General features: G+C 39.4%; 1 protein-coding gene across 5 annotated transcripts in view; it reads left to right on the top strand.

Moving 5' to 3' along the window:
- Positions 1–15,379, top strand: part of SLC7A2 (solute carrier family 7 member 2) — a 65,293-nt gene that overhangs the window by 27,405 nt on the left and 22,509 nt on the right. For all 5 annotated transcript variants that reach the window (XM_057696622.1, XM_057696619.1, XM_057696621.1 and 2 more), the window contains 2 exons: positions 13,970–14,357; positions 14,825–14,980. In XM_057696622.1, coding sequence (XP_057552605.1) covers positions 13,982–14,357; positions 14,825–14,980 — 532 coding nt within the window. In that variant the 5' untranslated portion in view covers positions 13,970–13,981. The remainder of the gene's footprint in view (positions 1–13,969; positions 14,358–14,824; positions 14,981–15,379) is intronic.

Here is a 15,379-nt window from a genome sequence, read left to right as displayed (position 1 = left end):
GCCTTTGTCTTTCCTGACCCTCTGCTGTAATTGCAACAATTATCCTTAACCTCATTCCTCTTCCCGACGTTCTCCCAGCTGCCTTTCCTTGACTTGTTCTATGAAACTTGTTTCTAGGGATCAATTGCCAGTCATTTATGTTAAGCCAAAAAAATCTTATTTCGAAGTGACGTTATGTACATGTGTGCATTTTGTTTTATACCAAACGAGCAGTGGAGAGGGAGCAGGAAGACACACAGCATAAACAAGTGTCCATCCTGCGCAAGTGCCAGGGGACCCAGTCTCTTTTGGCGGGGGGGGGGCTCATATTCAAAGAAACTCTGACCAGCTGCCAAAAGTATATTTGAAAGGAATTTCCACATTCACTTGAATCTCTTGAAGGATATCCAACTAATGTTTCACATCAGCACTTCTCAAAATCTCCCTTTCCTCTCCTCCCCACTTCTCTCTGCGAAGGGGCGTCTCTCTGGGCTGTAGGCTCCTCTTTTACCCCAGCCCTTTATTATATAAATCAGCCTGTTTCTTGGCTTTTTTAATTTGCTAAGTGCATGGTGGGTTTTTTCTTCCTTGAGTCAAAAGGAAAGCTCAGGAGCTGGCAGACAGGCAAGAAAGAACCTTCCTGCTGTCTCTGCAGTAGCTCAGAAGGCCTGGGAACTGAACCCTCCCTAGAGGACAAGGGGGCGACCAGAAACAGACAGGTGAATAAATCTTGTAACCTATGTGTGGACAACAGGGCAGTATTCTAGGGGCAGTCGGTGGACAAATTGGATTATAATATTCATGTGGAGGATAGCAAGGGATAAAGCTAGGAAGGTGGGCTGAGGTCAGATGACAGAGGGGTGATTTTGAAACCTAGGCTGGAGTGTTTGAGTTGGAGGAGCTGGCAGGAGGCCGATTAGATACGATAGATTGGATACAATAGCTTCGAAGCATTAAAATTCAGCTCATTCTGCATATTTCATAATTCTCTGTTACTTAGGAGTGTGCTGATATTTATAAATATTTCCAAGCATATTTTAAAATTATGGACACTAAACTCTGTTTGACCAGAATAATTCATCCACAGGTCTCTGCACGGCATGGTTTCATTTCATGTCAGGGTTGGGAGATAACAGTGCTGGTTTCCCAGACATAACAGGAATTGGAGCTGCACATTGGATACTTCCCTCTCTGCATCTTGGTGCAGAATACTCTGAAGTTCAGATGAAACAGCTCTTTGCTTTGCAAAGAAGCAGCAGGAATGTGAGGTTGAAGGGTGCTTGTTTATTTTTCTTCTTGTTGCATTCTTCTTATTTTAATACTTCAGGTGCACCATTGCCAGATTGTAGTACAGAGCCGTTAGAGAGGTTTCAGAGGTGAGAAGGCCAAGATATAGTTTTATTTTTGAGTGACAAAAAGATTAAAGAGGAATGTTTTAAATGAGTACTAGGGATGTAATGTACAACATGATTAATATCTGAAAGTTGTTAAGAGAGTAAATCCTAAGAGTTATCACAAGGAAAAAATATTTTTTCCTTTTTCTTTAAAGAAAAAAAAGAAAATTGAGCAACTTGTTAAATCGTAGTTTATATGTGTATACGTATTTTTTTTTAATTTTTTTTATTATTTTTTGGGGGGTACACCAAGTTCAATCATCTGTTTTTATACACATATCCCCATATTCCCTCCCTTCCTTGACTCCCCCCCCTCGAGTCCCCCCCACCCTCCCCGCCCCAGTCCTCTAAGGCATCTTCCATCCTCGAGTTGGACTCCCTTTGTTATACAACAACTTCCCACTGACTATCTATTTTACAGTTGGTAGTATATATATGTCTGTGCTACTCTCTCGCTTCGTCTCAGTTTCCCCTTCACCCCCCGCCCCCTCCCATACCTCGAGTTCTCCAGTCCATTCTCTGTATCTGCATCCTTGTTCTTGTCACTGAGTTCATCAGTACCGTTTTTAGATTCCGTATATGTGAGTTAGCATACAATATTTGTCCTTCTCTTTCTGACTTACTTCACTCTGTATGACAGATTGTAGTTCTATCCACCTCATTACATATAGCTCCATCTCATCCCTTTTTATAGCTGAGTAATATTCCATTGTGTATATATGCCACATCTTCTGTATCCATTCATCTGTTGAAGGGCATTTCGGTTGCTTCCATGTCCTGGCTATTGTAAATAGTGCTGCAATAAACATTATGGTACAAGTTTCTTTTGGGATTATGGTTTTCTTTGGGTATATGCCCAGTAGTGGGATTACTGGATCATATGGTAGTTCTATTTGTAGTTTTTTAAGGAACCTCCAAACTGTTTTCCATAGTGGCTGTACCAACTTACAGTCCCACCAACAGTGCAGGAGAGTTCCCTTTTCTCCACACCCTCTCCAACATTTGTTGTTTCCAGATTTTGTGATGATGGCCATTCTGACTGGTGTGAGGTGAGACCTCATTGTGGCTTTGACTTGCATTTCTCTGATGATTAGTGATGTTGAGCATCTTTTCACGTGTTTGTTGGCCATCTGTATGTCTTCTTTGGAGAAATGTCTATTTAGGTCTTCTGCCCATTTGTGGATTGGGTTATTTGCTTTTTTGGTATTAAGCTTCATGAGCTGCTTGTATATTTTGGAGGTTAATCCTTTGTCTGTTGTTTCATAGGCAACTATTTTTTCCCATTCTGAGGGTTGCCTTTTAGTCTTTTTTATGGTTTCTTTCACTGTGCAAAAGCTTTTAAGTTTCATGAGGTTCCATTTGTTTATTCTTGATTTTATTTCCATGATTCTAGGAGGTGGGTCAAAAAGGATCTTGCTTTGATGTGTATACGTATTTTAAATTTCTGCTTAAATAGCAGCAGGTTTTACAATGTTTTATACTTTAGCTTTTATAAATCCTATTCCTTGTAGTGCCTACTCTTCACACATTATTTAAATAGTTTGTTTGCTTAGAAAACTCTTATTGATCAATGATTACCAAATAGAGTTTTTGAGATTATGAGATAATTTGAATTTTAAATTATATGGTAACTTAAGCTATTGCTATTCAAAATTAAAACTCAAGAGAGAAGTTTCCAGGAACTTCTAAGAATTTGCAAATTAATATGATTATTTGAAGGATTTGTTACTGTTTATTATGGAAATAACTTACGTTGTTATTAAATATTTATACAAAACTCAGTATCTTTTTCCAAGAAATTATTTGTATGTTTTTAAAAAATTTTTATTGAAGTGTAGTTGATTTACAATATTGTGGTAGTCTCAGGTGAACAGCAAAGTGATTCAGTTATATGTTAAGTTACATGTATTTTTTAAAGATTTTTTTCCATAATAGGTTATTATAAGATATTGAATACAGTTCCCTGCCCTACATAGTAGATCCTTGTTTATCTGTTTTATACATAGTAGTGTGTATCTGTTAATCTCAAACTCCTAATTTATCCCTCCTACCCACCAAAAGTGTTTTTTCAAATAAAGTGAAAGAAGAAAAATTGAAGTTTTGAATAACTGATTTTAAGAAATGGCTGATTGTATAAATTGTCAATTTCAAAATGACTTCAGTTTTAAGGATCTCACCGTTTCAAGTTATTTTAATTTTTAAAATTCTTCTTAGTTTGCATATTCTAAACTTAAATCTGAGAGGCTGTGAATCATGATGAAGAGCTGGCACTGTTGTAATTACTTTCTCTGAGCACATAATAGAAATGTGTTGTTCTGATTTATTTGAAGCCAACATGAACTTCCAAACCTCTCAGCCAATAACAGTGTTTCAACAATCTGCCAAGATGCTAATGATAAAAATCTCTGGTGATACATTGTTTCTGTATTTTGAGAAGCACCAAATCAAAACATGCTTTCAAAACTGAAAATGTAGTTTCAAAAACAACAATTTTTCAAGAGATGACTTTACAGCAAAACCATAAACCATAAGTATACTCAACATGGTATCCATCCAAATTTCTTGAACTTGAATTAAAAACGAATGTGAATTCCGGTTGAATTCCTTTTCTGCCACAGTTTGATGGAAGGAATTTTGCCTAGCATTATAACAAAAGTGGCTGAATTCTAACAACTAAATTAGGTAGCTTTTTGAGGAGGGTGCAGGGTAAGTGAATTGAGAGGGATACTTTGGCTCTGGAAAGAGGATGATTAGAAGAAATCAGAGTGTTCTAAAGGACTTCTCAGTTCTTTGCCTTCAGACAAAAAGAGCTTTCTTGTGCTTTAACAACACTTCCTAGTCCGTGAATGTACTTCCAGCATCTTTAATCTGAAATTCAGCTACTAATCCAGAAGTAAGTAAAAATAAACTTCTTGAGCAATGGCTTTTTGTGGACTGGAGTGTGGTTTTGTCCAGGCCATTGGATTTCCTTGGCATCCTTGAGTTGATTCTAATTTGTGTGGACAGTGGATTAAAATTGGAATTAAGATAAAAGTGAGTATTTATTTGTTAGTTTTTAAAACAGTTCTATTAGTCTCATTAAACAGTTTTTTGAGAAGTAATACTGAATGAATCACCTTCCTGTAAAGATGAGCCACTTGGATGCCTGGTACCACAGCAGACAGCCACCATCAAATCCAGTAGCACTTAGGAGAATCTTTGAATTGCGGCAAGATTTGATCAGCAATAGTCAAAGATGTACAGATTTAAACATCAGTAATCCTGAGAGCCCATTCATCTAGAATACTTTGTTTCGTGACAACTTCATGCCAAAAATTCCTGTGTTTAATTTTCTGACAGTTCAAAGAGATTGACATGGAAATTTTAGCTATGTTGTAGAAGCATATATTTAATGTTACTATGTGTTTATTTTTGTGTGTTTAAAATGGGAGTACAAGTTTTAAATGGTGAAAACAAAACTGTCCTTGTATAAAGTTATGCTGAAGTCATTCTGACATTATTCACTCATCCCTTTTTATTGTTACCTGTAAACTATGTGTCATATAAGGTGTGGATTTTTGGAACTTGCAAATAGAATAAGAGCTCAACAGTCCATTACCTAGCCCCTGTCCTGCCCTGTTCTCCTTCTTGACTCTTAAAGTGGAGATGCCATTTCTCCTTCTACATAATTGCAGCTTTTCAACCCAGACTGATCTCGGTCTTCCCCATCTCAGAAACATTGCTTTATGTGTTCTCCCTTCTGGATTTTTAAGCTCTTTCTCTCCTGGGATTTTCCCATCAGTATCTAAACAGATTAAGTTCCTTCTGTATAAAACGCTCTTCCTTGGTCCCATGGACCCCTCAGGGCATTTGCTTGAAAAAGCCACCTGAACTTATTGCTTTCATTTCCTCATTGCTCCTCATTTTGCAGCCCCTGCAACCTGGCTTATACCCCACTACCTGCAGAAACCTTACCAGGCAAGGTTACCAAAGGCTTCTTTGTCATGAATTCCCAAGATCATACTTTTCCCCTTCATTTCAAGCACCATCTGACACTGATGACCACTCCTTTCTTGAAAGCTCACTCCTCTTTTGGGTGGGAACTTCTGGTTTCTTCTACCACTTCTGCCTCTCCTTTCCAGCTCCTGCATGATCAGTAGTGGTGGTGGTGGTAGTTGTTGTTCTTTTTCTTCTTTTTCTTCCCCTTCCCCTCCCTCTTCTCCTCTTCCTCTTTCTCCTTCCTCACCACCTCCACCTCCTCCTCTTCCTGCTCCTTCTTCCCATTCCTTAAATGTGCGGATCTTTGGTATTCAATAGTTTGTTCTCTTCCTGTCTCCAGTACAGTCTCTCTGTGGGTGATACTGTTGATTTAATTATCATTTCTATGCTGGTTCTCAGATCTCTTGTCTTCTGTGCTCTCCTGAGCTTTGCTGAGACCACATGGCAGTTCTACACATTCCTTAAAATCAGAGTGGTCAAAAAGAATCTCCTTCTCTTTTATTCCTCATTTAAATGAAGGGCACACAAACCCTCCAGCAGCTCTGGGTTTCAGATCCACAGAGTCATCAACTCCTATATCCTCCACCTCCTGAAGGGCGCTGTAGCCTGTCCATTTCTCTTCACGCTGCTGCTTTTACCCGTCACAGACCCTCGTGCCTAGATTATCTTGGTAGCCTGTTTACCCCTCTCCTCAACTCCAGTCTTGATCTTTCTCATCCCTTCCCCATAACATAATCACAACAGTAGTTGTAAACTTGTGTATCTGGCTTAAAGGTCTTCAGTGACTCCCCACTGCCCTCAGGGTCAAGTCCAAGCTCGCTGCATGGCCCGAGGGCCCCTCTGCTTTACCCCTGCTTCCCTCTAGCTCTGTGTGTAGGAAGCTACGTTCTGCGCCTCTGCGTGTGCCGTTCCCTCTGCCCAGAGCATTCATCACCCCCACTACTTCCTCCACCCCAGCCTCCTTTCCACCGCACCTTCAGATGGCTGCATCCAACTCACCCTTTCCAAGGTCTCAGCTTAGACATAGCTCTCTCCAGCAAAGCTCCCCTGACCACCTGGACCCCATTCAGAGTCTGAGTGGGGTCCTTGTGGCCCCCGTCCCCTGCCCTTGTGCAGAAGCATTTGCTTCGTGATAAGTGAACTGGCTGCTGTCTGCACCCCCCACTCCACGGTAAGTGCCGTGAGGGCGGGAATTTTGGCAGCCTGTTCATGGCTGTTTCAGTGCCTAGTGGTATGCATTGAAGTATTTGTGGAACTAATAAAATAATAGAAGTGCTTTTAGGAAATTTACATTTTTTTTTTTACCAAAAAATAACACACTAACATTAAGGTCTTAAGGCAAGGGTGTTGGGAGGCTTCTCTGACTCAGGAAACTCTTAAAAATGCTCTGGAGCATGATAAAATATTTCCAGTGCTTCCTTCACTCCCCCTCCCTTCATTAGGTGAATAATTGCTTTGCTACTGGTTTACTACTATAATTCATTGGTGAACAAAATGTTTTAAACATCTTTCATAAGTGCTATAGAGCCCTTGTTTGCTATTTCTGGGACTTTGACAAGGTGGAGGAGGTTCCTGGCTCAGTAGTGGGCATTGGAGAAACAATGGTACTAGGAATCCAGGTTGGATGTATGTCTAAGAATAGCTTTTCCCAACATTTTGTAAACTCACCTCTTTCAGACAGAGGGTATATATGTCTGTGGGTGTGTGTAAAGGACAGGCCTAATGCATAGTAAACTCTACGAGTACCTTATTGGAGAAGTAGCTAAACAAATTCAAGTTATTACATCAGGACACCTGCTCTAGGAAAGATGAGGGATTATCAGGAAACTCACAGAAATGGCAGGAAGTACGAGATTTGAAGGATTGAAATCAGGAGTAAGGTTGGTGGAGCCAGCACTACTGATACCACCTTGACTTTGGTCAGTTGCCTCTGGTTTCGAGGAACATAGGTCACTCAAGATAGAGTACGTGCACAGGAGGTTTGTTGAATGGATACGGAGGCTGCACACCCCCAACATCGGGAAGGACAGGAGGGCCTGACCCATTCGATCGTGTTATTCAGATTTTCAAGAATATTGAATGAATGTACCCGGCCTTTGGATATTTAACCCAGAGTCAGGTGTGGTCCAGTTACCTGTGGCTTGGGGGGGGTGGGAGGACTGTTCTGTGAGGAGAGCAGATTCTCTCCCAAGGAGGTGTGGGCAGGTGGGCAATGATGAGGCTGTCTGGCGAGATGACAGCTCATCCCAGTGTCTGTGAATAAGGGCATCAAAGGTCACACCTGCTGGGTTCATCCCCGGCTCCACATCTACCTGCGGTATGGTCTGACCTCTGTCTGCCTCAGTTTCCTCATCGATACTATGGGAGTCCTGATCTCACAGGGATATTGTGAAGGTTCAAGAAAGAATAAATTAAAGGGGCTTAGTAAGCACACAGTAAATGCTCAACAAACATTAGCCATTTTTATTAGCGTAGCACTTCCTAGAGTAGTGATGGGTGTGAAATACCTTTGCAGAGGGCATCTCTTGATGTTCGAAATGGCATGTATAGGGTGACTAGGCTTAGCCGAGGATACTTCCTTCAGTGGCTGCTTGGGGAGTGGGAACAGGTGGTACCCTCTGGCATTTGGAGTGATTTATTAGCCTGAGATTGCTTGGCCTTAATGGGAACGGGCGTCTGCCTGGGCCTGAAGCAAGCCACAAAGATCCTTGACTGTGAGCAGGGCGCTGACTCGGCAGATACTCTGGTTACCCAGCCGCTGGGGGCTCTGTTTCTTCTTTTCTTTCTTTTCTTTTCTTTCTTTCTTTTTTTTTTTTACTTCTCCTCTTCTCCAACCCTAAAAACAAAAGTTGGACACATAATTGTTTTAATTGTTCTGCATCTGTTTGAATAAGACAGCTAGATATGCCTTATTCCTGTAATTTGGCCTTTAATAAAGCTAAATGGATTGACGTGTTTTGAAGCACCAGCTGCTTTTACAAACTAGAATTCTCCATCAGCTGTTTGCTTCTTGGATGTCCTTAGAAAGATGCATGTTTGTGTCTGGATTCTGAGTCAGAAATTTTGAAATAGTTTAACTTCCTGGTGGTACCAATTTGATATAAAAGGGGAGAAAACATAAATATTATTGCTGCAAGGATGGTGACTTTATAGTGTCCCTCACTTTTACTTATTTCTGCATTTACGTTCACTTCTCTGAAGAAGACTTTAGAGGAAGACACTGTTCAGAACTTTTGATTTGAAGAAATGATAAGATCTGGACCATGTATGTGAAAGGGTATTTTTGTTTTCCAGAGAAATAAAGGTTTTAGGTTTGAATGCAAAAGTTTGTTCTTGTTGTTTGTTTTTGTTTTTTACCTAGCAAAGTTAACAGTTACCATTTCTGATTATCTTTCATCCTGCTTTGTACCTTTGGTGTATTTTATGAGAAATTAATCTCTTAAAAGTAAGAAGAATGAAAGAAAAATCAATAATTCCATGGTATTATGTACATAACCTTTTCTCCCCTTTCACTTAATTATTTAACCTACAGTAAAATTTGAAAATATTTTTTGAACTTTAAAGTTATGGAAATGTAATTGATATTGAGTTTGGAGATTGCAAACCCCAAAGCTCTAGTTCAGAGAAAACACACACACACACACACACAGAAGTGGGGCAAATTTCCCGGGCTTACATGGTTTAATTCTTTTTTCCCTATCAGGCCAAAAACAGAAAGTGCAGATATCTCACCATGAAAGTAGCAACTCAAATGAGGAAGGAAAATTTGCTTATGATTCAGATGAGCTAATTCGTTGAGGATTTGTTCGAATGCCTACCCCACCAGCTTGCCACAGCTACTTTCTCCTGCAAGATTTATTGTCAGGGCCTGTGATACTGATACAGAGGATTAAGTTTGAAATTTCAGCCTTTGTTCAGGGGAGGAGGGGAAGACTCGTTTCTGTGCAGCTAGATGCTACATCAAGCTTTAGAACCAAAGTGAAAATCCAGGATCAACTTTTGACTGTAATTAGCAGATTTCGCAAGATTTCTGTGGTTAGTGGAAAAGAGGTTTGCTCTATGATGTTGCTATATTATCAAGGCTAGGGATTTATTGGACCTAAAATTCTACATGGTCAGGTTTACAACCTGGATTGAAGATGTTTGAGAAGGAGATAATTCCGAGTTGCTGAGGAAGGAATTTAACTTTTTGGCAAGAATTAATAAGGGCTCCATCAGGGAGTTAGATGTCTTGAAATTGTTATACTTAGGGTTGCGGTTGGGGGAAGGGACTCAGGAAGATCTGACTGTATCATCAGACTCATTAAATCCACTCAGAGACTTTACTGCTGCCTGAGCTTTTGCAGATCTCTCCTAGGCTTTCCGTTGGCTAATTACATTTTCAGATCTAAGCTAATAGGTGCATATTTTACTCCTGAGTAGAGAGGCTACTGTCTTAGCAATTAGTAAAATAACTGTTTATTGAAGAAAGATACATATCTGTTTCTAGTATCACCAGAATCATTTGTGACTTCATGGGGATGTTGATTAGAGCTTTTATATTCTGAGGTTCAGGTCAAGGGTATGAGTTTCATGGGCCTCTTCCCAAAGCCTAAGTTCATTGTCCTTTATTACATTTATGTAGGTTTCATACTCAATACCAGTCCTTGGTCATGGTTGGAATAGCGGACAGTGGGTATGGTGGTTTGGATCATTGTCTGCTCTTGGAAAAACAGTCTGTGTCCTCCAGACCAAATAGAATCACCTTCAAAATCCCTGCATATTTTCCCTGCATAGTTGTTTGTTGATGAGACAACACACCAGAGCCCAGGCAGGGATAGTAAATGCAGACGTGTCAAAGAATAAGTATGAGTGGATTTTTTCCAGCAGTGAAAGAATCTTCTAGAAATGAGAATAAGGTCTTCATAATCATTTTACATAAGGAACATATCTTTTAAAATGCATTAAAGGAAAAGTTATTAAACTTCTTAAAAAGTAAATATCAAATTATATTACATTAGACACAAATGTCTTATTTTTTCTCATTCCCCTATTGCCACTCTACTTTCATATATCAGTGTATCTCCACAGAAACATATTTAACAGAAGCATGGGATTCTTTTTTCTTTGTTGACTCAGCACTATATGATACACCTACTAGGATTTAATGTTTATTTAACAACGATTCATTAAACTTACCCAGTATGTTTTTACATTGCTTTTTCCCATCTTGTTATATTTCTGCAAAGTTGGTTTTCTGTCATAGCTTTCACAATCAGTATTTTATCAGTTGTGCGTAGTTAAGGCTGTTTGCAAAGGACATTGCCTAACCTGTCAATTCGGAGAAGAGTTTCTGACGTCTGCACCTCTGTTACTCAAAAGCAAATGAATGCTTGACAAGTGGTAGCTTTGTCTTATTTCCCCAGGGCAACGTAGAAAAACTGAATATGAAATACTTTCCATTTTTAATAGGAAAGAGGCAGTAGCAATCAGATCTTCTCTGATTAAAGCTGTATGTTTCTGTAAACAGTTCTGCTTCACATGTAGTCTGGTGTGAATTAAATTCACTTTTATATTGACAATAAGGGTCACTTACTTATTCATTTTGGGTAACCGTTACTAATAAAAGTTTTCACTGTTTTTAGCATTTCAAAGAAGGTTGTTTATTGGTTGGCTTGCTTATTCTTTTTTATTTTTATGCTATTTTGTGTTTGGGGATGTTTAGAAATTTCAAAAACAACATGTTGACCATATTACCAAAAAAAAGGATTAAAAGAATAAAACCTGACCCACAATCCTATCACTTTCCTTTCTTTTTTGTTTTCCTTGCTTCCTTCCAGATTCCTTTGCAATAGTTGCAGAATTTTTTATTCATAACATTTGAGGTTAATCAATCACTTTATCGAGTGTTTTATTTAGTTAATGACTAACAGGTGTGCCTCATTCTGTGTATCAGTTGTTCCCTAAAGCTGTGTATGACATGCCCCATTTTCACATGATCTTAAATCATTACTGACGTGCAGTGGGTCTTCATTTCTGAGCATTTTTTCAGTTGGCATTTATCCCTGATTCTTGATCTTTGCACATCTCTGTTGTGTAAAAACGCTTAAATTGTACTGAAGGTCAGCATTTAGTAGATACCTTCAGTTCCCCTCCTCCCACCTCAGTTGGCCTTTGTATAACCCCAACTTTTCACTTGATTCTTTTTTAAGCAAAACACTTCTCTCCCTTATCTTCTAGATGTGTTATATGAGAAATAGCTATTTAAGGGCTAGGTAAAGGTAGAAATCGATACACATTTGATTTATGGATGTTTGATAGATTTTGACTTTGGAAGCGCAAATATTGGCAAAATCGGAGATGTCATCTGTATTTGCAACAAGTTCAACAAGTATTTGTGAAGTGCCACGCTTGGCATTGTATCAGGTGGTGAGAGATACTAATGTGTAAAAGTTTATTTTTACCCTCGAGGAACTGTTCACTCATTTTCATCTTTCTCCAGGATTTTTCTCTGTATTCTCTGAATCAGCTGCTTTCAACATCAAGGGCTTGCATTTATATTGCTGTGTGAGTAAGGTTGAGTGAGTCAGCTTTATGTTCTAGGGTCAGCACGAAATTGGACTCTTCATAGCCCAGAAATGTTTTTCTCTTACCAGCAACAAGTCATTGAGGTTCAGTATAGAAAATGTATTATATTATTATTTTTAAATAAAATAAGTTTTAATAATAGTTTTATAGAGATTAAGGTTGAGAAATGTTCACGGACTTATTTCATAGGATAGGAAGTTCTGCTTCTTCAGAGAAGATGTCAAGCTGTAACCTCATGAGTTTAGGTTATTGGTAAGGAATATAATGAGATTGAAGGGATAATATTCAACCTCTGTAGCTCATTGTGCAATCATGGTAAACATGACCCTGAACTTCTAAAAGCTAAATACATTTAATTTTGACTGAGAAGCTGAATTACTATTATATTCCCTATGCCTCAGTTGTCTGCTGAGTTACATGTCTCTGTAGGCAAGGCCATGCAGGGCCTTTTAATTTTTATATATCTTTGGCACATAAGTTGCACATATTCATTGGAGATAAACTTAGAAACATATATTAGCAATATGATGCATATTATATGAAATACATAGAAGTAAAAGTTAGCCTACCACCCAAAGATCATTACTGTTAATATTTTGGTATATTTTGCTTCAGACTTTTTACTGTAATATGTGTATTTTCTTCCTTACTAAATCCATACGTTGTTTTGTAACCTGACCACTTTTTTTCATTGTTAGATTGTTTGGGCCTATAAGGTATGGGGAGTGAGACTTTCTATCTACCTCATGCATTCCATTTAAAAAAGAACGTATGCTTGGCACGGACTTCAGCTTTACTTGTTTAGAAATTGCAAGTAAATACAAATAAGCATGTGTGTTGTATTACAAATTCATACTTAAAGCATAACTGAAGAGCAGTTTTATTTAGAAAACTCTTAAGCATGTTTTGGGGGGAATTTTTTTAATTCTAAAAGGTGGCTCACATTAAAATGAAACAGAAGGGAATGAAAGCAGAGCTCACACATATTTGATAAAGCTGTAGACCACATAATGATGGCATTTTTACCTGCTTTTAGGCAATATCTAGACTGTAAATCCTGTAAAGCTAGAGGCCATATCTATGTTCTACACCATTCTAGACATAATCTTAACACAATCCCTGGCATGTAATAAGGCCTAAAAAAAATGAGTTTGAGGAATGACTGAAGAAAAGAGAGAGAGAGGGACTTCCCTGATGGTCCAGTGGTGGAGACTTTGGCTTCCAGTTGGGGTGGCGGTGGGGTTTCGATCCCTGGTGGAGGAGCTAAATCCCACACGCCTCACGGCCAGAGAACCAAAACATCGAATTGAAAGGAAGGAAGGAAGGAAGGAAGAGAAGAAACGAGAGAGAGAAAACCAAAAACATGAGGCGATTTACCCCTTTGCCTGCTGCGAGGACAAATGAGCCATCTCTTGGGATATGTTTCTGTTCGCATAGCGTTAAACATTGCAACAGGGACTCCTCTGGCGGTCCAATGGTTAGGACTCCGTGTTTCCAGTGCAGGGGACGCAGGTTTGACCTCGGATCAGGGAACTAGGATCCCACATGCCGAGTGCCTCCTCCCCCCACCAAAAAAAAAAAAAAACAAAACCCAAAAAGCAATCTATAGAAGTTTCTATCCCAAGGTGTTTTAACTACATTTTCAAATAAAATGTATCTATTAAGAAAGTTGCAGTGGGCTTCCTAGGTGGCGCAATGGTTAAGAATCTGCCTGCCAATGCAGAAGTCACGGGTTCGATTCCAGCTCCAGGAAGATCCCACATGCCAAGGAGCAACTAAGCCCGTGTGCCAAAAAAAAAAAAAAAAGAAAGTTGCCGCAACAAACAAAAATGGCAAATCTTTTTAATCACCCAAGGCTCCTATTCCTTTACTCCCCAAATCAGAGTGAGCTCTGAGAAAGTCACAGCTTTGCCTTATTCAACCCTCTGATTGCTCCGGGCCACACCTTCAGCAACCAGTGAAAACAATCAGGTGCCACAGCTGCGAAGGCAGGTAACTGGAGGGGAGATGGTTCCAGATCAGCTTGTAACCCTCTCCCTTCCCTTCCTCAGGTTGCCTTCAGAATGATTCCCTGCAGAGCAGCGCTGTCTTTTGCACGATGTCTGATCCGGAGAAAAATCGTCACTCTGGACAGTCTAGAAGATACCAAACTGTGCCGCTGCTTATCCACCATGGACCTCATTGCTCTGGGCGTTGGAAGCACTCTGGGTGCTGGGGTTTATGTCCTCGCTGGGGAGGTTGCCAAAGCGGATTCCGGCCCCAGTATCGTGGTCTCCTTCCTCATCGCTGCGCTGGCTTCTGTGATGGCAGGTCTTTGCTATGCTGAATTTGGGGCCCGAGTTCCCAAGACTGGGTCTGCCTATTTGTACACGTACGTTACTGTCGGAGAACTGTGGGCCTTCATCACTGGCTGGAATCTCATTTTATCTTATGTGATAGGTATGTTTCCAAAAACGCAACCTAACTGGGTAGAATGGTAGAAACAGCATTGTTGAGTCAGCTGGCCTTAGGTTCCATGGTAGGTCTGCATTAACTAGCGGCTGAGTGATCTGAGTGTATCACTTGCTGCCTGTGTGTCTCATTTTTCTCCTCTCTAAGGTTCTCCTAACTGCAAAATTCGGTGATTCTGCTTCATCTCTGAATATGCCTCTTAGTGGGTTTGAAAACCTGTTTCTTAAAAAATGATAATTCTTTAATGCAAATAAAGTTCCTGATTCCAGTTATGGACTTGAGCATTTGATTGCTGTTGTATAATTATAAAGTTATCAACATAATTTTATATGTGATCAAAATGTTCAATTCTGTCTGAACTAACCCATGTATATCCTAGAATAGAGTAGCAAAGGATATTATGTTAATTTTCTCCACTGACCTTTGTATTCTGTGAATGTTCTATGTTTTGGAAGGAACATCAAGTGTTGCAAGGGCCTGGAGTGGCACCTTTGATGAACTTCTTAGCAAACAGATTGGTCAGTTTTTCAGGACATACTTCAAAATGAATTATACCGGCCTTGCAGAGTATCCTGACTTTTTTGCTGTGTGCCTTATATTACTTCTAGCAGGTAAGAAAACAAATTACATTTCTCCCTAAGATGAGCTGGACTGATTTCCAGGAAAATAGGTTACCATTGAATTTGGGACCTGAATTCCAAGGCTAGGCAACATATTTACACACATAAGTTACTATTGGAGATCTGTGCGCCTCCTCACTAGCTAGAATCAATTTTATCTTATGTGATAGGTGTGTTTCAAAAAAAAATCTAAATTATATACAGCATTAGAAATAGTACTTCTGAGTAAATGATAACTGGAATGCACTAAATAATCAGATACGGCACATCAATTTTATAATACTAATTGGAGATTTGCAGGAATGGAAAAAGTTTCAAGAAGGAGGGAAGTAAAATTTTTGGCATTATTTCATCTTGTTAGTTACAACTAGGGATATTTGCAAGCATACT

Source organism: Hippopotamus amphibius, chromosome 10 (assembly GCF_030028045.1).
Source record: "Hippopotamus amphibius kiboko isolate mHipAmp2 chromosome 10, mHipAmp2.hap2, whole genome shotgun sequence".
In the NCBI taxonomy this organism is placed as follows: Eukaryota; Metazoa; Chordata; class Mammalia; order Artiodactyla; family Hippopotamidae; genus Hippopotamus; species Hippopotamus amphibius.
Note: the sequence above shows the minus strand (reverse complement) of the source record. Positions and strands in the feature narration are given on the sequence as shown.